At 37.8% G+C, this 23,783-nt stretch overlaps 2 protein-coding genes across 2 annotated transcripts; one reads left to right on the top strand and one right to left on the bottom strand.

Moving 5' to 3' along the window:
• Positions 1 to 2,513: 2,513 nt before the first annotated feature.
• LOC139711220 (UPF0390 protein zgc136864-like) lies at positions 2,514 to 6,286 on the bottom strand. The gene is made up of 3 exons (XM_071623139.1): positions 6,165 to 6,286; positions 4,380 to 4,435; positions 2,514 to 3,729 (listed from the first exon to the last, which is right to left on the bottom strand). Exons 1-3 carry the CDS (start codon positions 6,268 to 6,270, stop codon positions 3,589 to 3,591), a joined length of 303 nt encoding a protein of 100 aa, XP_071479240.1. The 5' UTR covers positions 6,271 to 6,286; the 3' UTR covers positions 2,514 to 3,588.
• A 149-nt stretch (positions 6,287 to 6,435) lies between these two features.
• On the top strand, positions 6,436 to 23,464 carry LOC139711217 (transcriptional adapter 2-alpha-like). Its single transcript, XM_071623136.1, has 16 exons — positions 6,436 to 6,586; positions 10,865 to 11,025; positions 11,970 to 12,029; positions 12,473 to 12,564; positions 13,736 to 13,833; positions 15,183 to 15,233; positions 15,977 to 16,068; positions 17,627 to 17,699; positions 18,500 to 18,563; positions 19,012 to 19,055; positions 19,455 to 19,565; positions 20,011 to 20,082; positions 20,594 to 20,726; positions 21,442 to 21,485; positions 22,083 to 22,156; positions 22,765 to 23,464. The coding sequence occupies exons 2-16, from the start codon at positions 10,888 to 10,890 to the stop codon at positions 22,948 to 22,950; spliced, it is 1,332 nt and encodes a 443-aa protein (XP_071479237.1). The 5' UTR covers positions 6,436 to 6,586; positions 10,865 to 10,887; the 3' UTR covers positions 22,951 to 23,464.
• The last annotated feature ends 319 nt before the right edge of the window (positions 23,465 to 23,783 follow it).

Raw genomic sequence — 23,783 nt, forward strand, 5'->3', positions numbered from 1 at the left:
CAGTAAATACACCTACAATGACCAGTCCAAACTCTGCCTTCTTCTTGGAGCAGTCACAATAGCCTACCATGTTTATTAGAAATAGACTATGATTCAGTGCACTCCCGTTATATCGAAGTACGTGTAATAACGAAATTCAATTTGCAACAAATTGAAAATGTAGGCCCCAACATTACCAGTTCTATACTTTTTATTGTTTATTTGTTCGGTTATAATGACATTTCAATATTATGAAAGAAAATTGCTGGTCCCAAGGATTTCGCTATAACGGTTGTCAACTGTAATACACACGTGTGTTACTGGAGTTGAATAGGCTTTGTAGGTACTTACATGTAAACTCCTTGTCAGGTTGTATTTTGTTGCAGTGGGTTCAGAGTACTTGACATCTGATTAGATCAGGTGTGAATATTTTAATGATACAGTGTATGAAGAAGAAAGAGAGAGAGAGAGAGAGAGACAGACAGACAGACAGAATGTACATTGTACATTATGTTAGGAGTACATATTGTAATTGTGATGTCATTTTACCTACTTGGTACACTTTATTTGATTTATAAGATCTTCCATAACTGCTATTAAAAGAAGGGATTTGAAGTTGTTTAATACATTAAACCATAAAATTTGAATGTAACACAGTCACATTCATGTTTGTAAAATTGTATTAATTTTCTGCACAGCTTATCTATATGTACAAATTAGCAACACTAGACAAGAGAATAGCATGGGAAATCACGAATATAAATTGATTGTGATATTTTTACTTTCCACATGAAGCCGACATAATTGTAATTCAAAACTTGTGTTTCAAAATGACTCTTATACAAGTAGCTTGTGTGTCTGAGAAGTTTACATTGTCAGGCTGCAAACTACAAGCTGTGATGAGGCTTGCCATTCAGATGCTTGGATGTACATGCCTTCCTTTTTACTGTGTGCAATTTTAGTTTCAGGAATGGATGCTAGGTGATGTGGAACTATGTTACATTCTTTTTGTCAATAAAGTGGATTGTTGAACAATTCACTCATGCCTGTCAAATCATATTTTTGTGTAATGCCACGATTGTTCTACATTGCCTTATGAATTTCAGCTTGCATGAAATTTGGGAAATCTAGTGAAATGGATTGATTACAAATCAGTTTCTAAAAATGAGTGTTTTGTAATGATACTTGAACATGGAAATCTCCTATTTTGAACATTACATGCATTTGTGTGGGTTTCAGCCAGCACTTGTCAGAACAGGTGAACTGATGATCGTACAATAACTGGATTGCAAACGCAAAGGAATGTGATGAGGAAATGGTGATTACACTTTTTATTTCATGGAGATACTCCTTCAATTGATTATGTATGGCTTGTACACACTTTTGTAGAACTTATTTTTTTAAAATCAATTCTCGTAACGTGTTTAATACTCTTTAGCTTCTACAGCGAGAAATCTGGAAAATTGTTGCTGTTAATGAAATGGTGTACACGTACAGTATATGAATGACACACTTGCTTCACTGCAGGTAGGTGAGCCAAATTCAGTGTTGTTCCTGGTATGTAATGCTCTTGTAAAACATGTACTAACACCAAAAATTTGTGATATGATACAAACTGTATATCATAAGAGGGCTTTCTTCATCTGATTTCAAAGAGGTGTATACTGTACAGTGTATGACAAAAATACATCCATTAAACTGCTGCAAAAAAAACACTGCTGTGACAAGGCCTTCAGGTACAGTTGTTTCGTCAAATGTCCGTTATACATGTATTGTTCTACAGTGTATGTCCTCACTGTAAAAGTATAACATTGGATACATCCATGCACACACACACAGACACTTAAGCACACTCTTCTCTTAATTGAATGATATTCTTTATTTTAATTTCATTCAATATCAGCATCATATCCACAATGAAACAAATGTTATTTTCTCTCTCTGTCTCACACACTAACACACACACACACACACACACACACTAACACACACACACACACACACACACACACACACACACACACACACAAAGAGACTCCCACAGAAGAAATTGTAAATACAGCATGTAATGGCATCATACACATACCAGTAGTCATCACAGTCAGATATAACATCTTTTTTGAGTGATCAATATACATGTAGGTGTACTTGTTGTATTTCAAAAGCCAACGAGACTTAGACAATACATAAAACAGCTAATACAAAAAAACATGTAACTCTATTTTTCCCATATCCATGTATACATATGAAAATCCAGACCTCCAAACCTTTCTGACTTTCTAATTTGGCTCGAAAATATGAAAGAAAGAGTAAGTTCCCCATTGGAGTTTGAAGTAAAACTATCGATAATACATGTAATAGGAAACTCCTATTGACACAAGAGCTGGGATTTGCCAAAAATTCAGATTCTTTTCTTCAAATTCAGGATGGCTGGGAGGTTGGAAAACCTTCTACACTGTACTTGGCATTTTGTCATTGTATTCTCTCATCAAAGAAGAGAATGACAACACCCTGATATCTCAGAACAGTTTGTAGATTTTACATTTCTTGCCATGCGTTTACTGCTGGAAGCATACATGTGAGTGGGTCAGTTGAAGTCAGGCTGAACTGTGTCTGGTCCTTTACAGAATTGTACATAAAGGAATGTTTTTTCAACATTCAGGTTAAAGCTGCAGACTCCTAATCCTTGCCAAGAGCTACTATGAACCATCAGTTGATCATCATACAGTACTACATCTGTCATGCTACACAACAGTGGGTACAGCATTATGGACTAGTTCCAGTCTGGGCTTTTCTTCACTGTGATAGACTGAACCAGTGAGAAACCTTTTTAGAGGCCAAGAAACTTGGCAGTAACATCTGATTTACGCCAGTCTTGCTCACCTATAATTTTGCCCCATGTAACACTCATCATAACTTGGAAAACACAAACAAGGTAGTCCTGTTGATGTGATTTTTACAAAAATGTGATATTATTGGCATAAACCGAGACTGCTATATTTGTACAGAATACATGTACTGTATACTGTATTTCACAAATTAGGATTTTTTGAAAAAAACTTGAGTGATTGAATTTGCTATTGAGCACCAGTGACAGAAAGTATCAGCAAAAAAAGAAATTACTGATGTCTCACCTTGCAGATGATACACAGTGCATTAGTGTTATTGGAGGCATTTTCAAGAGTTATTAATTTCACAAATTTGTAATAGTCAACTCGCAAAATTAATGAAAACAAAATCACAATATACACTATATGTACATATCCAGTACCAGGTTCTAGTCTCACATCATCAAAAGGCATTTCATATTTCATTTTTTCCCCTCTGATTCAGCACATCTACCTGCCATTGACAGAGTCTGAATAAAATTCCATGTTGATGAGACACGGCTGTTCTCCACCATGATGTATGTCTACACATGAATTATTCAATAATGAGGCTAAAACTGTGGTTTTGCTCGCTCCTTTCACACAATGTCTGAACGACACTAGGATGACTCAAGATGCATAATTCTTGTGATATCAATGACTATCTTGTATACGCCGACAGGTAAAACCTGGAAATTAAGCAGAAGACACTGCAGTGTTCATGAGGAAAGAAATCCGCCCGTCATTTTTTCCCTTTCTGGGTCTTTGCAGTCCCATCTCCTGATGAAGTGGTTGCAACAACTGCCAGCTGCTTAGGTTCTGATGATGATGCCTTGGATATGATGTCCATTTCATTTCGTGCAGTGATTGCTTTTGTAATGTTCTGCAAATCAGAAAGGAAAGTATGGCAACAAAGAAAAGTCAAGTCATACAGGCTTGATTAAATTCCTTATCCTTTTTTTGGCTGTTTCCAAATGACTAGTCAAATCTCATTTTTTTTTTCTTTTGCAAGAAGATCTTACAGTGTACCATTGCATCTCTTTCTAGAAAAGAAGTGTGCCATAACTGCACTCTAAATCAACATCCCACTGGATGATAATCATTACAATTTACTATTTTTCATGAGGTCCCAACAATGCTGACTTGTGCAATGTTGACAAAAGATGGCACACATTCTTCAGTGAGGACAATGGATATTACACAGAACATGACTCAAGTTTGTTTAAATACCATTCACTTGCAGCTGCTGTTGATTGTTTGTGGGGGGAGGAGGTGGGGACTAGCAAGATAGTACAGCTTTTTTAATATGATAACTGTATGGATGTACCATTAAAAAAGTAGAGTCTTTTTTTCTTAAAAAAGCAAAAATACAATGTGTATTATGCTTTGATTTTCATATTTGAATACTCAATGTACTTTACATTTTACAATCTTACATGCTTTCATCATAAGTGTAACATTAGAATAATCATAAATCCGTCTAGTCAAATACCACATGGATTCTGGATACTGGTTTATTCAAGGTAGATTTACCTTTTTGAGTTTTGCAGCCTGAATCTGCCTTGCTTTCTTGGGGGCAATGTAGCGAGCTGAAAATGTAAAACAATGAAGTTTGTTATCCAATATTGATGGTGTTTGTAACAAATCACAAGGGCTAGGTACATGTTTAAACTTAAAGGGTGCGTACAGTTCTGGTCAAGGAGAGGATTTAGCTTTTAACGTTTTGCAAGATATTCAGAAACCACTCTATGAGATGTCAAAGAACATGCAATTCTAAGGGGTATCAAAAGTTTATTTGATGAAAATTGGTTTTGAAATGGTTGAGATATCCAAAAACAAGGTGAAACAAAGAGATACTGATAAAAGGCGTGGCCTGTAGTCCTTTATTATCATTTTTTTTTTCATATCTCATCCATTTGAAAACCAATTTTCATCAAATAAACGTTGAATCCTTCTTAAAATTACGTGCTCTTTCATATTTCATAAGAGGTTTCTCATTATCTCACTTAGGAATGTTCAAAACATGAATCCTCACCTCAACCAGTACTATACAATCCCTTTAAAATGAAGGAACAAGGAAAGGAAGTCACCCAGAGGTAATCATTACACAGCAAGATAAAGCAAACTAGAAATGTCGCTATGGCGACTGGTATGCCTCCGCCATAATGCATGGTTCTCCGAATAGGTCTATAGCACAATGCCTTGACAATGTGTGATGACAGTTTCATATATCTGGCAAAATATTAAAATGACAGGTTTGTCACACATGCATTGAATGTTCACTTTCCTTGAACTAGGTTTATTTGGATGAATGGCTATACTGTCTAATAAGAGTGCAAGTATTTGGGGATTTGTACCAACTTTTGACCCTAGTTTTATAAGTTCAAAGAAGATGTGAAATTTAACACTTTCACTTGACCTTTGACCTTTCGGCCTTTGACCTTTTGACAAGAAACTTTCCAGAGAATCTGTATTGGGTAGTACATGCATATATATGATAATTTACGTCATGTCATGTGACTAAATACTAACACTAACAGTAATAACACTACGACTCGAGTGCTAGCGAGCAACAGTACATGGGGTAGGTAGCCTAGTACTAAGAACTAGACGGCATCTATGACTATAGTGAGGTACCCGCACCTCGTCAGGGGCCCGAATACCGTCACCCCGCTTAAAATTGTTTTGAGCGCACTAAACAAAAATGTATGCCCGGGACTGTGTTCTGTACGCTTGAAACTTGGCAGGGCTAACACAACCAAGCAAACTGTGGTGAAAACCGAACAGTTTTTCGCGAAAATCTGCAATTTTCATAGGGCTATAGGAATACGTGTTATAAGTCACCCGCACGCATCTTTTACGTGTATGTCTATGGGAACATCACGGTCACCCGCACACGTCTTTTACGTGCTAAGTCTATGGGAGAGCGGGTGACGAGTTGCGAGCCCCTTCCTTAGCGCGAAGCCGAAACTTTTTCGCATCGTTCGCGTTTGACGACGATAGCTGCAAATATTCAATATCGATCAAGGAACTTGTGATTCCATTGGAATTTTCAGCATTTTTCCTGTACGTGAGTTGGATTTCAAAGAATTTCAGTGGCGAAATGTGATTCAAATATGGGCAAACATTAACTATGACGAGGTGCGGGTCACCCAAGTATCTCGCTACTATTTACTAAGTCTAGTCTAGACTCTATTACTTAGTTAGTAGGGACCTAGGCCTATAGGTTCATCACATTTTCATAACACATAAAATAATATGTGGGGCTACAGAACGATTCCACATCGTCACAATAATAATACAGAGTTGTATATTTACCGCCTTTCTTAGGTTGATTATACTTTTTCTGGTGTGAAGTCCTCTGTTTATTTTTCCTCCCACTTCCTGGGACTTGAACTTTCGTCCTCACCTTTCCCTGTACCATGGTAAATTTTTGTTCTCGTCTACAGACCCTCTAAATGTATTCAGAAAACGTGAGCGAGGATAAAGTAGCACGTCACCCACTAGCACTCGCACGTACGTACCGGTACTTACCATGCGCATGCATGCAGCGCAGGCGCGCACACACACATACACTGACGACAATCCTCCACGAGCGAGCCCGGAAAGAAAAGATTCTGCTGTGGCCGGCTGTCATATCATTCTTCGGCAACAGAAATCGATATTTTACGGCTCTTCTGGCCTGGGAATGGCTACTATATAGTGGGCTACTGCTAGATCTAACCGTTAGTGAGGATAAGGTAAGTGTTGATCGAGAATGGGTTGTCACAGAGCTCTGTTTACACTGTATTTTCACTGGAAATATATACTGTACAGTGTACCACTGCATAGGCCAAGTGTAAATACTGCGACCAGCAGCGGAGCAGCGCTACTGCCCGAGGCGAGGCCGAGCGAGCGACCAATCTCCGCGAACGAACGGGAAGCGAAGCGTCCACCCACCGCGGGCCCACACAGTGCAGTACCGGTTTACTCAACTGTGTGTATCTCAATAATCAATCTGCTGGTTTCAACTCAACTGTGAGAATCTGACAGTGCTAGTGACAATGCAATGGAGCGCTCCAGCCAAGCCCAGGTTCCACTGCAGTGAAAACATCACTGATGCTCAGTGATGATAATATTTTGAGGAGTGAGGTCGTAATCGCGTAATCAACTAAATTGTAATTAAGTCGAGAAGTTGGTAGGCCCGTTAACGTAGGCGTAACGTTAGGTATAATCTAGCCCCGGAGACCCGCCGCTCTGCGGCGGGGTCCTGGCGGCTACCCCGCAGTTTCGTTCAAGTGAGAATCACGAACAACTCCCTATTGCCACATATACGGCAACTTCACAAATAAACCATGGCTAAATGTTCATCATAAACACAGTGACAATATAAAATGAAATATACACTACCCCATTGCCTTGGTCCTTCTCACCAATTTATCTGGAAACTGCATAATTTTCCACATTTTTTAGGAGTAGGCGGTCTGCCCTAGTGGAGAGCTTTGCTGCTATTATGAACGTGTATATCCATCAGTACGCATCTACGCATGCGTAAACAATGACGTCAACGTTACGGACGCAGAAGGATATGAATAATGCATCATCGCACGGTGAATATGCATCATGTAGCGAGTAATACAGCTGTCAATGCACTGCACTGAATGCATTGTGTGCGCATGTGCAAGTGATTGTGAGTTTTAGTGAGCATCGGTGGGCTGAAGATATTTGCCTTATAAGACAGCATTTTCTGCATCATAAGCAATGAAATGCATCAAACAGTCGCCGATGTGAATCATTTAGGTTTAGTCGACCCATGTAAGTATTCCCAGTAGTTTTTGTTGAAAAATTAAGGAAATACAGCGCCGGAACGGCACCCGTTTGGTACAACATTATAATATCGATGCCAAAACGGCGCAGCCCCAACACTGTACGTTGTACGTTGGGGCTGCTGGTCGCAGTTAGGTATAATCATGCCATTCATGGACAAAATTGGTATACCGATTCTGAGGATATGATGGATTATCTTTTAAAATTTACTTTTCAATTCAATTCAATTCAATAGAACATTTATTTCCAGATCAATTCGTGTAACAGCAGTAACAATTCAGTAATGACAAACTGGAGGTGGCAACTCAGTAAGCACAGCTTGAAGTGAGTGCACCTTTAACATTTGAAAATGTAGTTGAATCTGATTGAAACATAGCTAAAAAGACATTTAAAAAAAAAATATACATATTTACAAGACAAAGTACAGATACACAAGAGACTAAAGCTAAGGATGCAGGAGGGAAAACAGATAGGAAGAAGGAAAAAGAGAAAGAAAAGAAAAGAGAAGAAAGAAAAAAAAATACATTAAGGAGAGGTAAAGAGAACCTAAAACACACACTTGTAATACTAAAACAAACAAGGCAACATTGTACATACATGTACATGTATTTCATTTTAGTATAATCAAGAGAAATTTAGCAGCCCTCACTATAAACTACCTTATATGGATGAATACAACTTTTTCTTGAGTCTTATCTTAAAACAATTTTGAGATGGTGCATTTCTTATGTCTTTAGATAAATTGTTCCATTTCTTGGGGCCCATAAAACGAATATTATGTTGGTAAGACATGGTTCTGGGTCTGGGCAAATGCATTAATGACGAGGAGTGTGTATTGTAATTATGCACATTCTGATTGATATCAAACAATTGAACAAAATGGTCAGGCATAAGTTTGTTGACACACTGATATACAAAAATACATTGCTGATACAACTTTGTAGGTAGTGATATTTTTCAAAGTAATTTAGGGTCCTCCCATCTAAGTGAGTTAATTGTTATTATTCCTTCCAGTCAGACGAGTTGTTAGAAGCCAAAATTATGACTACGTGTGCAAATATGCCCTCAATGGCAATGCGCGCTCCTCCCTGCCCTAACCCTAACTACGACCAGCAGGCTGGATACGCATAGCGTAATGGGGCTGCGCACTGTAACATTCAGGATCATGACAGACAGAATAGTATAGCGGACAAATATCAACTTAAAATCGAAAAATTTCTTCAATTTGAAGACTTACCATACCAATTAAGTTGAAGTATTGACAACAGGGTTCGTGCAACGTTTAGGTCTGCCAATAGTCCCTTTCTGTTCGAATTGATGACTTAATATGACTCGGTCCGGAGGAACCTGGGAGAGTCGAGAGCTACACTGAATTGACTGCCCGCGCATGCGCACACATCACATGCGTACAAACCCAAATCCATTGAGTCTGTGTGCGCATGCGCTGGCCGTCAATTCAGTGTAGTTCTCCAAAGTTCTTCTGGATCGAGTCACATTAAGTCATCAATTTGAACAAAAAGGGATGATTGGCAGAACTAAACGTTGCACGAACCCTGTCGTCAATACTTCAACTTCACTGGTAAGTCTTCAAATTGAAGAAATTTTTCGATTTTAAGTTGATATTTGTCCGCTATACTACTGTGTCATGATCCTGAATGCTACAGTGCGCAGCCCCATTACACTATGCGTATGGGGCTGCTGGTCGCAGTTACCCTAACCCCAGCAGTGACCCCAACATGTACTGGTTACAGCGCCCTGCGCCGGGGTTAGCTCCTCCCCACCTTCTGCAGTGGCAGATCCAGAGTGGAGCGCACAGTGTGCGCGCCCCCTCTTTATTTTTGGTCAAAACAAAAAGAAATAAAAAGAAAAAAATGGGGGGGGGGGGTTGCGTGCGCCCCCCCCTTTAATTTTGCAAAGGCGCCTCCCCTTCACAGAATTCCTGGATCCGCCCCTGGTCTGTTGTAATACAACCAAAGAACTCAGTGTGCACTGTCTTTGCTTTGATTACAACCCTTCACCTACGCATGAGAAGGCCTCAACCTCTTTTTTGCTCAAATATTAAAGAATGACAAAGTTCCTCAACAAAGATCGCCTAGGGTTCTATGAATTAATGATTTTTTTTTGGCTGAATTCTATGGATTCCATGTCGCGGCATGACAACAAAATTCAACTGCTCCTCAATTACCGAAGATGATAAGCATCGTTGTGGCCGAGAACAAAATGCTGTGCTTTATAGCAGGAGCAGATAATGACACTCTTTGATATCATTAAATTTTCCATTAAAGATGGGCCATCCCTTTTGCATTCCTTCCCAAATAGCACAGAACATGATATATTCCACCAGAATGACAAGATTATTGTAAAGCTGTAGGCCTATAACATTTCTCTGATATTTGAAGGTCATTAACTGTTAAAATTGAAATAATGCATCAAATGCGTCATGGCCCTAAAGTGCATATTTGCCCGATTAAATTCAATTCATATGACAATTGATAGTGCTCACTCCCAAACTACAGTACATCATGCAATGTAGGCCGACATTATAGACATTTATTTGTTATCTTTCCATGCTTTCACGATCCTTAGAACTACCTTCACCATGTTCACATGCGTCTGTGTTTTTTGTCAGCTGGCGGATGCTAATTTGCCATTTGTTTATTCAGTATTTAATACTGTGTAGGCCTACAAGAGATAATTGCCCTGGTTCAAAGGGTTGGGAAGATTTACTTTTCCTATGGAAAGCATCCTAATGTGATTTCAATTGACAGTACAGGTTGTAGATAGGGTGTCTACACTTAACTAGTTGGCCTATGACCTGAATTCAGCATGGTTGAATGGTCTTCTGTCATTTGAGCTCCTGTAATGAATATCATTTTAGAAGAGACAGGAAGAAAAAATGGAAGGCAGAAGAGGAAGAACTAAGGAGACTAAGAGAAAACAAAGAAAAAGTATGACTATATGAGATGTAAGATTATGGTTCAAGTGATGAAATGTAGACCTATGTAATATTTTGTTTTGAAAGATAAATACAGTGGTTAGGCATTGGGTCAGGCTTCATCATTTTATACTCTTGCCTTGTGTTATGGTTAAGATAGTCTATTGTAATTTGTACTGGAGAATATAATTTGCCAGATAATCTGGCCTTATAGCTTTAAATAATTGTGTTGGTGCCCCATTTTTTGTTGTGTCATGGCTTGTTTCCTATCCAACAGTGTATTTCCAGTGTATTTCCAAGATGGCTGCCCTGCCAGGTTTGGCCTTTGACCCTCAGTCCATGGACCATCCACCCTGTCCTGGATGCTCATCATTTCTCATGGAGCCTTACATCAGATGTGCAATATGTGGTCCTCCAAAACTTGATATTTGTCTGCAAGTAAGTTTATACACTTTACTGACAGTGACACATTGAACATACCAGTACTACTAGTAGTAAGTTGTACATCTTGACTTATTTGCACAATTTGGTTTGAGCTTCAAAGTTATCAGCAGTCATGAAGGTTTTACATGAAATATATATTTTTTTATATAATAGTTAAAGGGTGTGTACAGTTGTGGTTCAGGTGAGGATTTAGCTTTAAAGTTTTGCAAAATATTCAGAAACCACTCTATGAGATGGTAAAGAGCATGCAATTCCATGGGGTATCAAAAGTTTATTTGATGAAAATCGGTTTTGAAATGGCTGAGATATCCAAAACAAGGTGAAACAAAGAGATCCTAATAAAGTTGGGGCATGTCGCCTTTTATTATCATCACTTTTCTGGATATCTCAGCCATCTGAAAACCAATTTTCATCAAATAAACGTTGAACCCTTCTTAAAATTACATGCTCTTTCATATTTCATAAGAGGCTTCTCATTATCTCACTTAGGAATGTGCAAAACATGAATCCCCACCTCAACCACTACTGTACAGTCCCTTTAAGTATTTTGCAGGATTTGAGAATAGCACTGTAACTACGTGAAGATAAATTTCATAAGCTTGTTATACAGTAAGAGTATATCACATTTTATGGCAAAACTAAAAAGTTTAAAGCACAGGCCATATGATTGTGATAAGAGTATATGATGTCTACCGAGGTCTTTATTAATGTCAGAATGGCAGTACACCATACCTGTGTTTATATCTCATTTTAGAGAACTTGTTTCTTGAAATACATCATGCCAGTTTCTTCAGTTCAGAACAGAAGCTTTGATATTTTGTGAGATTGCTTACCAAAGGAGGAAAATGACTTGCTGAGGTTAGCTGAGATATTTTTTACTTAGAAATTGTAGTGGTTAAATGCCGTGATGATATTGTCCATGCTATTCTTTATTTCAGTGCTTCTCCAAAGGATGGGAGAATTCCAAACATCAGAACATCCATGACTATGAGATTATAGTAAGTTACAAGTTAATTGTGTCAGATTTAGAGACTTCTAAATGCATGTTTTCTTTTCAGTATAATTCCTTGATTTCATGCCTAAATAAAGTCACGTGAGTGTAAAGTTGCTCCATGTGAGATTATGTTGTGTCATAATGTATGTGATAATAATATCTGGTCGTGATTTCATTAAAAAAAATCCTAAGTTTGTTTATGTGCTTTGTCTGATTAGTAGAAATTTAACTTAGAATAAGCAATCACTCTGTGCAATAACATGTGTACATAAAATGTACTTAATAAAAAAATAGACATGTAATTTCAATTTGTTAGCTGTAAAAAGCAAGGTACACCAGACTCCTTGAATATATGCTTTGCTGGAGTGATCATCATGGGAACAGTAGCTGCATTTGTGATAAAGTGTTTCTTACATATGATATGTGGATTTCATTTTCTTCTGCCAGACAAACAGTTTCTCTCTGTTTGAATCAAACTGGAGTGCAAAAGAAGAGATGTCACTTCTAGAAGGAGTTTCAGACTATGGTTTAGGAAACTGGTAAGTGACATTTTTCTTCTATAGCACCATGGTGATAGTAGGCCTAAAGTCATTGGTGGCAGCTAACTTGCATTCATGTTTTATCTGAGGAGATAGAAAAGTCAGCATAAACTACAAGAGATAGTGATGCAGATGTTTGAAAATTTATGAAGTGCACAATGTGGGGTAATTTGCTTCAGATTTTACATTGTCTTCAATGTGAAAGGTCACATTGAAGAAAACAGAATTTTAACTTTGCTCCAACGCTGCACACTGGCACTGGTCTGACGGTCCAGAACCAGTAAAAATCACTGTCGGACCAGTGAAACTTCTTCAGGAATTTACCAGTAAAAAAATGGAAAAACTAGGTACCTATTGGTCCAACTGACAGGTTGGACCAGAAGAAAAAAATGGGTTAGTGTGCAGTCCTACTTAAATCTTGAGAAATGAAAGCAGTTTTTCTTTTTGTGTTGTTTTAGTCCAATCATAAGTCTTGTTCTTCTTCCTGATCCATAACAGGTCTTCCATAGGGGCTGTATTGCATGTTTGAAATTTGTGTTGTGTTCTGTTATTGTTCATTATGGAGTTGTGTCAGACAGACAACTTATTCATTACATGCTTTCCAGGAAAGCCCTGTACATGGGAGACATACGCCTTGCTTTGTAGTGATTGTTCACTGCAGAGTTAAAAGCATATGAGAAATTGACTAAAATATGGTTTGATGTATTGTAGGGGTTAGTCTAGACTAAAAAAGAATAAATTCAAATATATGTAAGTGTGATCATCAAACTAGAAGTAACAAAGTGCCTTCACAAATTGTTTGCTAGCAAAGTATGGACTTAACCTCATAGTAATCAGTCCCTGATGTAAGGCCTGGTTCAGTAGGATGATGCCCTTTTAGTCAAAGAATGTTTGTCTTGAAATCAGACTTTTCTGTGATAGTCAATAAATAGTGTGAGCATTGTTTTTTAGACACACATATATCATGTATGTATTGGATGTATGTTTAAACCAGAGGATATTAACATTTGGCCAGGCACATTGTAAGAGCTCAACATATTTTCTATTTGCTTGTTGTGTCAATAAGTTGTTCTTGTTGCCTAGTTTTGGATAGTAGTATACAAGAGTACACATGCCCTCTGGATTTGATGACATTGTTGCACTCTTCTTTGTTCCTTTGCTTGTCATAAAGGTATGATGTATCCAACCAAGTGGCTGGTAAAACAAGACAAGAATGTGAGCAGCACTACACCAAGACTTTCATTGAGAATACCAAACCACCTTTACCAGGTAAAGTGTCCATGAAGTAGTGCACCCTACCCACTGGATAATAGTAATCATAGGTACCTAGGTGATTCTCAGTTGATTTCTTTGTCAGGTTTGATCAGGTGAGAAAAGTAACACAAACCTGCTAGTTGTTTATCACTTAAAGAGTAGTCATTTTTTGAACTAATCATAAAACTATGTGTACATAACAGTGGCATGGAGTATGCTTTTCTTTTAGAATGCTTCTTTACAATGTGATTTGGAGAACCAGCATCAATTGAAATATGAAATTAAGTAGGAATGTTTTAGTATGACACAGCCATTAACTCATTGATTTATGGCAAAATGGACTGAATGTCTAGATATGGTAAACACCTCAAGATATATACAGTCTACTTACGGTATTAGAGCAGTAAATAGATACAGAGTTATTGCTATTGTGATGTCTGTATTTCATTCACCCAGGATTGCTATCAAGTTCCATTTACCTGGGGGTGTTTCATAAACAGAGACTCCAACTCTCCCGTTTTCGACGGGAGATCTCCCGCCGAAACCCATTTTTGCAAAATCTCCCGTTCTCCCGTTTGAGATTTAATTTCTCCCGCCTTGGCTCTGTGTCTCCCGTTGGAAAGGATTTCTTACTTATTGCTATTGTATGTTGAAAAAAATAAGTCTTAGATAGCACCAGAGAGCATCTAGAACCCTAGGAACTTTGCACTTCGCACACATCAACTTGGAGTCTCCCGTTTGCTAGGGGTTTCAGGCGGGAGAATCTCCAGATCAGAAGGTGCTTTGGGTTGTAGTCTCTGCATAAAGCTGTTCTTAAAGTTACGAATGACTTTAGAATGACTGATGATCAGTTTTTGTGCTGAATTACTGAAATTCTGATAAGTATAGCACATGAGCTTTATGAAACACCCCCCGGGTCTTCTTGGCTCGGTGTATGATAAGCATACACTGTAGTGACATAAATGTGAAACTCAGTATGGTATGAAGAGGAGAATAGTCAAGTAAAGTTTATGTGAGTGCATGTAAACACAAAATAATTGAAGCCATTACTGTAAAAGTGGATATTTTCACGCGACTAATTTTTCACGCTTGGCCGGGTAAGAAGGGTTTCGCATGTTTTTAATTCCGCGGCATCAAGACATCAAGTACTGGGACATATGGCAAGCAAAAATTTTCGCATGTTTTTATTTTCGCACTAGCTTCTGGTTGCGCGAAATGCGCGAAAATTTCCACTTTTACAGTACATGATCATTTATCAGAAAGTATGGGAAGATGAAATGTATGTCGATGTAAGGCAATTTGTCAAACAGTTGCAAGATGAGATGTGGTGAGTGATACATAAATTGTGTAATATCCTTTTACAGTTCTGCCTGTGGCCACATTGCCTGCAAAGCCTGCCAGCCTGCCCTACAGAAGTAAGCCAAATACTAAACACAAATATTAAATAATCTTATGACTTCATTTATCATTACAAGTCTTAAACTTTCCTGTTCATTTTCTGATTACATGCAGTGCAAAATGATAGTCTGGCATGATGAATTATTGTGGGACATATTCTGTAATATTGATATAAAAGAGTGGTTGGTGAACAGTGTTTTCTTGTGGAGAGCCTAAAATCTTCCATGAGTAAAATGTTACAGGGCCTATGTAACAAGCACACTATGCAACATCTCAAGAATCCAAACCAAAGTATACAATTTAAAAGCTCTCCAACATTGCTAAGTTCCTTAAACTTGTAATTCACAATTAGATTGAATGTGTCATAGTTTAAAATTGCAATTACCAAATTGAGTGTTACGAAATTATATAATTATGCTTGTGTTTCAACTAAGGGCCAATTAATGGTACAGAGAGAAATGTTATTGATATGGAGACATTAGCAAGGTGACTTTCATATTGGGTGTCACGTTGTACTATAGTAAGCATAGATGTGGGTTCCCTTTGAATCACAAACTCCTTTCTTCTGCTAAATTTGTCTCATCAGATTGCCTCTGCTTTCTACAAATGCTAGTTTTCATTCATGTTTAAGATATTTATGACATTTTTTGTGCTGTATGATATAATCTGAGTAACCATGAGATATTGATGACAAGTGAAGAAACAGGAATAAACCATGTATGCGTTTGATATGATTGCTGGATTTTTGTCTGTCCCACAGTGTGTGATGATCCTCCGAGACCTGCCAGGGACTCCCAGAAGGCTTCTGCTGAGATGGCTGGTTACATGCCTGCCAGGTCTGACTTCAACATGGTGAGAAAAGGAGTGGGGCTGTCAGACAGATATGAGTGGGATGGGGTGAGGATTGTTAGAGTTGAGAACTGAGTGAACATCATGGAGGGTAGGTCATATTCACCCCCCCCCCTTTGTGCCTCAATTCTGTATCATTATTATTCTTTTCCCCAAGCTATTCCAATGTTTAGTCTTCTACACCCATGCTTCTCAACCTTTTTTTAACCCGATGCCCTCTTTGACTCATACAGTGTTTTTTTCCCCATTTTTTTTTTGGAGGCCCAGTTACATGTGTAAATTGAGTACAAATCTTTTTAATTTTTATTTTGGGAAGACATCACAGCCCATCTGTGAGAACTTTGCAGCCCACTGGTTAAGAAGCATTGTTCTACACCATTTCCCCCCAATGCCATTCTGTAAATCAGACATGTATGCTACTCTATCAGGCTTTTTGTTCAGTCTTGGTCATATGATCTGGGCCCCATTTCATAGAAATGTTAGGATAGCAACTTTTGCTTGAATGGTAACTCCCTGTGCTAACAGCCAATCAGGAAGCTGGATTCTTGTTATTACCATGACAATTGTCATTCCAGCAAAAGTTGCTATCATATCAACTTTGTATGTAATGGGGCCCTGATCATTCTCTGCCTTCTCCTTTCTTCGTACATTAAAATCCTAACCACATGACGTAGCTTCAACACTTCCCCACTCCGGTGTCTTTCAATAAATATCTGTGGAGTTTCTGCTGTTTTGATCTGAAAACATACTAAACATACCTACCTTTTTTCTTTTTTTTTGCACTTGGTGACCAAGCTTAAAGGCATAATTTACCATTTGCAGATGAAACAAAAACCCAGCATTCGTGCTTTCCTATAGTTCTAAAATGTGAGTTTGGGATAGAAACAGCACTGTAAAAATTTGGATCTGTATAATCAATGTTAAGTATTGTTAAATACACAAAATGTGAACAATAGTTATAATAAAAATGTTTCCAGACTAAACCAACTATGGTTATGGTTTAATGAAAAAATACTGATATCACCTTATATTTTAGGCTTTATTGCAAAAATTTTATATGGTAGGATGTTTTGTGATACGACAGACCTACACATATATACATCAAATGTGATATCTTGAATTCTTTTTAAAAAAAAATCACTGTTCCCAAAGGTAAACAGGACCTTTAACCCGTTGAAGACTAGTCCCAATTAATACTCGGGCAGGTGTTTGTGGGAAATGTGTGTAATAGCAAAATCAGCCTGTCCTCAAAGAGGTATTGTCAAAAGATGACAAAATGGTGTGCATTACATTCTTTGTAGCCATGAAAAACACCTGTACTGAATTGTGTCTGCCAGATTGAATAATGTATATAAATGTATGTATTTCATTTTATCTGTCACAGCCAAGATAATGTGTTTCCTTCCCTTTACAAAAGATAATCCCCCTCCCCCCCAAAATGTTTTTATGCATGTAACACATAAGTGAAAATGACAATAAGTCACAAAATATATCACACTATAAACAGGTCGGATCATCTCTATTTATGAATGTATTTTTTTCCTCTCTCTCTGATAAATAGGAATATGACAACTATGCAGAGCTTGATATCAAAGATATTTATTTCCACAATGAGACTGACACGCTCCTTGAAGGTAAATAAAGTCTTAACCTGTACCTTACGGGAACCTGGCAGCCTGGGTATTAACTCTATGAGCATTTCAGTATGGATTGGGTTAAGATGGGAAAGTAAATATGTGTTAGAGAATCATGCTCATTGCAGGATTTACAGCCTATTACAAATATTGTCTCTCAATCAGTCATTATATGAATGTCTTTGGCTCTTGCTGATAACATATAGTTTCATTTCCAGCCAGGCATTGCTTCTTCTCAAACTATTTTGTTCCATTAGTAACACTGATAGCAACTCCCAAAATAAGTAGCATGAGCATTGTAGCAACTGATTAACAAATTGCCCGCCATCGACGTAAATAAGCACTGAATTGATCAGTGTTTTAGTAGTAGCCATGGCAAAAAAGATCATGGGCATACATACTCGAGGAGGAATTTCATGAATGTGAACATGAACATTATTGTCCTGCATGATTTACTGGCATAACAGATAATCTGTTTTAATAATAAATGAATTCATTGCTCTTGAAGTAAAAGCAGCCAAAAGGTGACTGATGAAATACAATAAAAGAATAGGAAAAGAATACAATGATATATCAGTGCTGCAATTCTTGAAAGTTCTAGGTTGAAATATTCTTTCTTGAATGCTGTTATCGTCTTCAAATGAAATTCAATTCACGTAACGAGTGTGAACAAAATATGGCTGTACCAGTTAGTGGTATAGAAGCTTCGAAATTTATTCAAAATGTCTATTGATTTAAAGTAGTTCCAAAAATCATATGATGTGGTGTGTATTTTCTACTCTTGTTCTGATTTCTTCCAGAACTCAAGTATGCCACTGTGGATATCTACCACTCCAAACAAACCGAGAGATATCGGAGAAAGCTGTAAGTCATGTTTGAGATGCCATCAGGGATGCATGGTGGATACACATTGCAGTATGACTCTTGAAACAATGATAGGTATCATAGTCAGCTATAAGAGTAAAACTGTGATAGATTTTGAAAGTGATGATTTAAGATATAAATGTCATCACCATCGTCATTATCACCTGAAGTAATTTCACTGTGTCTTAATCCTGAATTAACACAAGTTTTGCAAGGATGAATTGCTTTTAATGCAACAATATAATTTATGATGTCATTAGAATGTAAATGCACTTTTTTTTTTTTGCATGTTGTTTACACAGCGCTTCTGGTGTGTAAAGAAATGCATTCACATGTCTCAAATAACGTTAATAGATGTGTGTCAGTAAACTTTGTCTAGTTTTATACTTCCCAATAGGAATTATTCCTGAAATATTTAATTTTATTGTGCATATGATTTTACTTTCAGAATTGTGAGGAATTTGGGCTTGGTGAACCTCCTCAGACACCAGAGTAAGTCATGAATCAATTTGAGTGTGTTGCTTGCTGATTAGTATACTTTGTTTATTTTGTCATTGCCAGTCATGTAATTTAGTTGTGGTTGTAGTTCACTTTATTGACGTTTCGTTTTATCATTTTGTGTGTAGTGTATGTCGTCTCCAAGGTGTTAATCACTAACTTGTTCTCTTAAAAAGGGATGATGCTTCTTTCTCACTCTGATTGTGTTTCTCCATCGCACATTAAAAAAAAATGGCTTACAAGTTCAAATCTAAGGTATATATCATGTGCAGTTATCCTATGAATGTGTACAGTTAATATTTGAGGTATGATGGACAACCTATTAAGTATGCTATCCTTCTAACAAAATCGATATTTCTGTAATTTTTCTTTTCCTCATCCAACTGTTTGCAGTGGTAGAGAGAACACACAATCAGGCAATCCGTGACATGCTGGAGAAAGTTCGTAGACTGTGCAGACTTCACACTCCTGTGGCACATGACAAGTTCATAGAGGGCCTCATTTGTAAGTCATCGTCTTTTCCGCAGAATGATCAGCTTGTTTGGACCATCCATATGATGGTGTTCAGCTGCTAGAAGTAGTGACAAATCACTTTTTTTTTTTGCTTACTCTACATGAGTTTTACGTCTGTTAGATAATTGTGTATTTTGAAGAATTCAGCATTCAGCATTCCTTCAGGTGATCAATGTTTATCTTGAAAAGTGTACATTTACTCATGTGTTGTAACATGATCGTACAATATGCAGATAAACACATGAAGAGTACTCAAAAGGAGTGTAATTAAAGAAATTTATGAGCAGTAGCATGTTGCAGTGCTCTTGATGAAGTGGTTTTTGTCTGAGGTACCTAAAGTAAATTTAGTATAATTTTAATGTGAAAAGGGCTGAACACATACCAATGATTGCTGTTTATATAGGACTTCTGCGTATTTTCTTTTTTTTCTTGGAAGATGAGCAAGACCTGAAACAAGAGATGAAAAAGTTACAGGAGTACAGGAGAAACGGCATCAAGACATTTGTAGGTGAGTTCTTGCAGAAGAAAGGCACACCACTGCATGAATGCCATCTCAAATTCGGATCTTCTGACCACCTACTTTGTGTATGTGGAACAATTAATCTTGTACAGCATTTCCAGCAATTTCTTTGCAGTTTTCTTTGTTTTTTGGCCTCTCTCCCTTTGCCATTTAACATTTATGTACTGTTGATGTGTGCTGTGAGGGGAGATTTGATATGATATTAGAAAAAAACCCTACTTCCCTGAGCTTGGTGAGGGATTTTAGAGTGTGCTAGTGTGATATATCAACGGATTGCTGTAGGAAATACATGTATTCCCATTGCAGTATCTAGTACATGCTTCTGATGAGAAGATGTCAAGTAGTTTACAATGAATTAAGGAGAAGAAAATGAAATAGTTGGTAAACTTTACAATTACTAAAATGCATAGGTTATGAGATAAGGAGTTTATTCACCGTTCACTATCACCATTTTCCCCTTCCCAATGTGGTTGATGATTTTTCCCCGCTGTGGTTGCAGGAGCGGAGGTTTACAATCGTTTGAAAGCGAGACGAGAGAAGATGAAGGAAAGGAAGATCCTACTGACTGAGGTGTTATCCGTCACGAGGGATCCTCAGGCCTGCCAACAATGGCTGCGTAGACAGGCTCTCCTGTTAGTGGCTACTCACAATATCTTCACTTGTTAATGTCATCTCTGTGTGCTCACTGTGTAGTTCTATTGAAATACTGTGGGATTTGAAAGTCCAGGAGATGTCGGTTTAAATCATGGGCGACACAAAGGGAAATCTGTTTGACTAATCCATGCAATCTGGAAATTAAAAACTGAATGAATGTTGTTACTCTTCCATTAGGTTGATAGCTTTCCCTTTGTTGCTCAAACTTGTAATTGGCCATTTCTTTTGATATTGCGCCTCACCATGACATCCTATGGTTTGTGTAGGAATCACATTTATTTGCTTGCTGGTGCACAACTACATTTTTAATATGCAACCTTTTTTGCACTTAAGATGTAGATTGTTGGGTGAGTATAGTCGTACACTATATGAAGCATTTTATATTTGCTTGATACAATATCCCATATTTAGTTCGTACTCTTCCAGCAGTCATTGCTTTCTATACCAAACATCAAGAAGCAAATTTTCACTCCTTAAGAAGAGAAGAGAAAGAGTCGAGTCACTTTAGTGAAAGGACCCATAACAGAAAAAGGTGACACCTGTGACAAGGTCCATCACAGTGTAGATGTGTTGCAAAAGAGAAACCCAGGTGAAGAAAATATAACTTCACTTTCTTTTTCCACAAGCTTCTGATGTAGGGTCAGTGAACATGTGTTTGAAAACTGTTTTCAATCTTTGTTTTGTCTCTGCCAGAGAGGCTGGTCACAAGGAGCTCCCTCCAGTACTACCACCATCAGGTAAGACTTCTTCTCTATCCGAACATGGTACCATCAACTCTGAGATCATCAAGCTGCTTTCACTTAGAGTGTACATGTGTGAGATATTGGCAAACTTGATGAATGTGTTTACAATTAACAGTTTACAGTGAACTCCTGTTATAATGATGCCATCGGGACCAGCAGTTTTCTTTCGTTATATCGAAATGTCATTATAACTGAACTGCGGATATTGCTGCGGCCTGAATTGTTACTTCTTTGTAACTGGAATTTTGTTATAACAAACTGTGTTCATTATAATGGGAGTACACTGTATTGAAGTGTTGGCTTAAAATGTGAAGATGAGCACATTACTCACTCTGAGTATGTGGGAAATTCTTTGGGAGAAAAAAAAACACTATCATCTTGAAAGTGAATGCAACGATGTGAAGTAACATCAAGTTTTGTTCACCATGTTGTGTTGTTCTTAAGGAACGATATATCAAAAGGAGCTAAGATGTCTGCTCATTCCGGTTACAAAGCATAATGGTAACAAGAAAACCAGTTGATTTATCACCATTTCTTCTGAGTAGATGTGGCTCGAGGTTGCATTTCATTTTCTCATGTCACAATGTTCAGCTCGCAGGCAGACCCCTCCACTGGACCTGACTGGCTTTGCTGGATACGACAAGCTATCAGACACTGAGAAAGAGGTAACTGTAGTGTTATAATTTCTACTCTTCTTTCATAGCTGTAGCAATATATAGTAGCAGCATTTTTCTTTTGCTATTTTTGAGGGTGCAAAATTGAATTTGAGGTAAATTGTTAACAAAACAAGAACTGTAATCACTAATGTCCGGACAGCATTCAAACTCACCCGCTTCGTCAGCATGACTACTGTCGCTTGAAAATATTTGTCTCGAGGTCAATTTTCTTATTGTGCAGTCTGATAAGATATGCATGTGTATTAGCATATAGAAATGAAGCTATAGCTGACTATGAAGCATTACTCACTTGGACAGGTAATTAACGCTGACAAGAATCTAAACTGTTGCTGAAACAGTCACATACTTGTAAGCCTGCTTTTCATAATAAACCATGTATGGAGGTGCGCACCCTTGTCTTCAGTTCTCAAGGCACAAGGTCTGATAAATGGACATGTTTTCTCTAGCTAAGACTGTGACTAGCAAATTTGACTGTGACATAGGCTATTACTTTATGCCAGAATGAGCTGTTTGTGTGCTAGGCCCTCTTATAAGCGTTTCAGAGAAGCATTGTTACCTCCACAAGTTTAATCCCGATCTTTCTTTTTCCTCCTCAGCTCTGTGCGTCACTGAGAATAATTCCTGAAGCTTACTTTGAGTACAAGCAAACATTCGTCAGCGAGGCTCAGAAGTTGGGGTTCCTGAAACTGAAACAAGCTCGAAACCTGATAAGGATAGATGTTAACAAGACACGAAAACTTTACGACTTCTTTGTGAAGGAGAAACTCATCAAGTCCTCCTGATGTTTGGCATCAGGTGAGAGCAAGAAATTCAAAGTATGATGGATTGACTCGTGTGCTTTTGTATTGCTGTAAATCAACATCTTTGGATTGGATTTGGATCCATCATGAGGGTTGCCAACAGGTGCAGCAGTGTGATTTTCTATTGCTGCTAATCAACATCATGGAAATGGATTTGGATCTGACAGGTGAAGTGACCAGTGGTGTTCATTTGAAGTCTCACTTTGATCAAGTCACTGGAACACTGAAATCTCATTTTTGTTATTTATCAAGGTTTATGTGTCTTCAACTCACAAGGAAAGTGTTAAGACTTTTTAAAGTCCATCATCTTTGACGTGTGTCCAGCTTGTGTGAAATCAACTTTTGGTCATTCAGTTACCTGCTGTGATGGAGCTGTTGCTAGATAACCTGTCTGAAGATGTGTGTGTATGTGTGTGGACACTGGGGCATCACACACCAGCAGACTAACAATATTCATAACTAGGACCCCTCATTATGCATGGCTTCGATTGTTAGGAATGAGTATGCGTACTGTAGAAGCTGGTATTTTTCGGAAAGTTCAAGAATCAATGCTATGCGCGAGTTTAACAAATGTGCAAAAACCTTGCCATGTACAGTAAAGTGATTGATTAATATGATAAGCCTCAGTGTCAAATCGCAAAAATGTCTTAGACCTCATTCCTGAAAATATCAGTATTCGAAAAATGACAGCTTTTTCAGTATACATACAGATATTTCACGTGAATTGTCTGTCGTAGCTGTGTGTGACTTGTATCATGCATGAAAGAAATGTGAAATCATGAGAAAGTCACTTTAGATAAAGGTTGTGGTCGAAT

This window comes from Diadema antillarum, unplaced genomic scaffold, assembly GCF_040938485.1.
Source record: "Diadema antillarum isolate AM-2024a unplaced genomic scaffold, OU_Dant_1.0 seq00001626_RagTag, whole genome shotgun sequence".
NCBI classification, from domain to species: domain Eukaryota; kingdom Metazoa; phylum Echinodermata; class Echinoidea; order Diadematoida; family Diadematidae; genus Diadema; species Diadema antillarum.

Excerpts from the sequence above, each read along its gene's own strand:
- LOC139711220 (XM_071623139.1), bottom strand. The coding sequence starts at position 6,270 with ATGGTACAGGGAAAGGTGAGGACGAAAGTTCAAGTCCCAGGAAGTGGG. Across the intron at positions 4,436-6,164 it reads TAATCAACCTAAGAAAGGCG|CTCGCTACATTGCCCCCAAG; the intron begins GTAAATATACAA and ends TTACATTTTCAG. Across the intron at positions 3,730-4,379 it reads AGGCTGCAAAACTCAAAAAG|AACATTACAAAAGCAATCAC; the intron begins GTAAATCTACCT and ends TCTGATTTGCAG.
- LOC139711217 (XM_071623136.1), top strand. The coding sequence starts at position 10,888 with ATGGCTGCCCTGCCAGGTTTGGCCTTTGACCCTCAGTCCATGGACCAT. Across the intron at positions 12,030-12,472 it reads TCCATGACTATGAGATTATA|ACAAACAGTTTCTCTCTGTT; the intron begins GTAAGTTACAAG and ends TTCTTCTGCCAG. Across the intron at positions 18,564-19,011 it reads GAGAGATATCGGAGAAAGCT|AATTGTGAGGAATTTGGGCT; the intron begins GTAAGTCATGTT and ends TTTTACTTTCAG.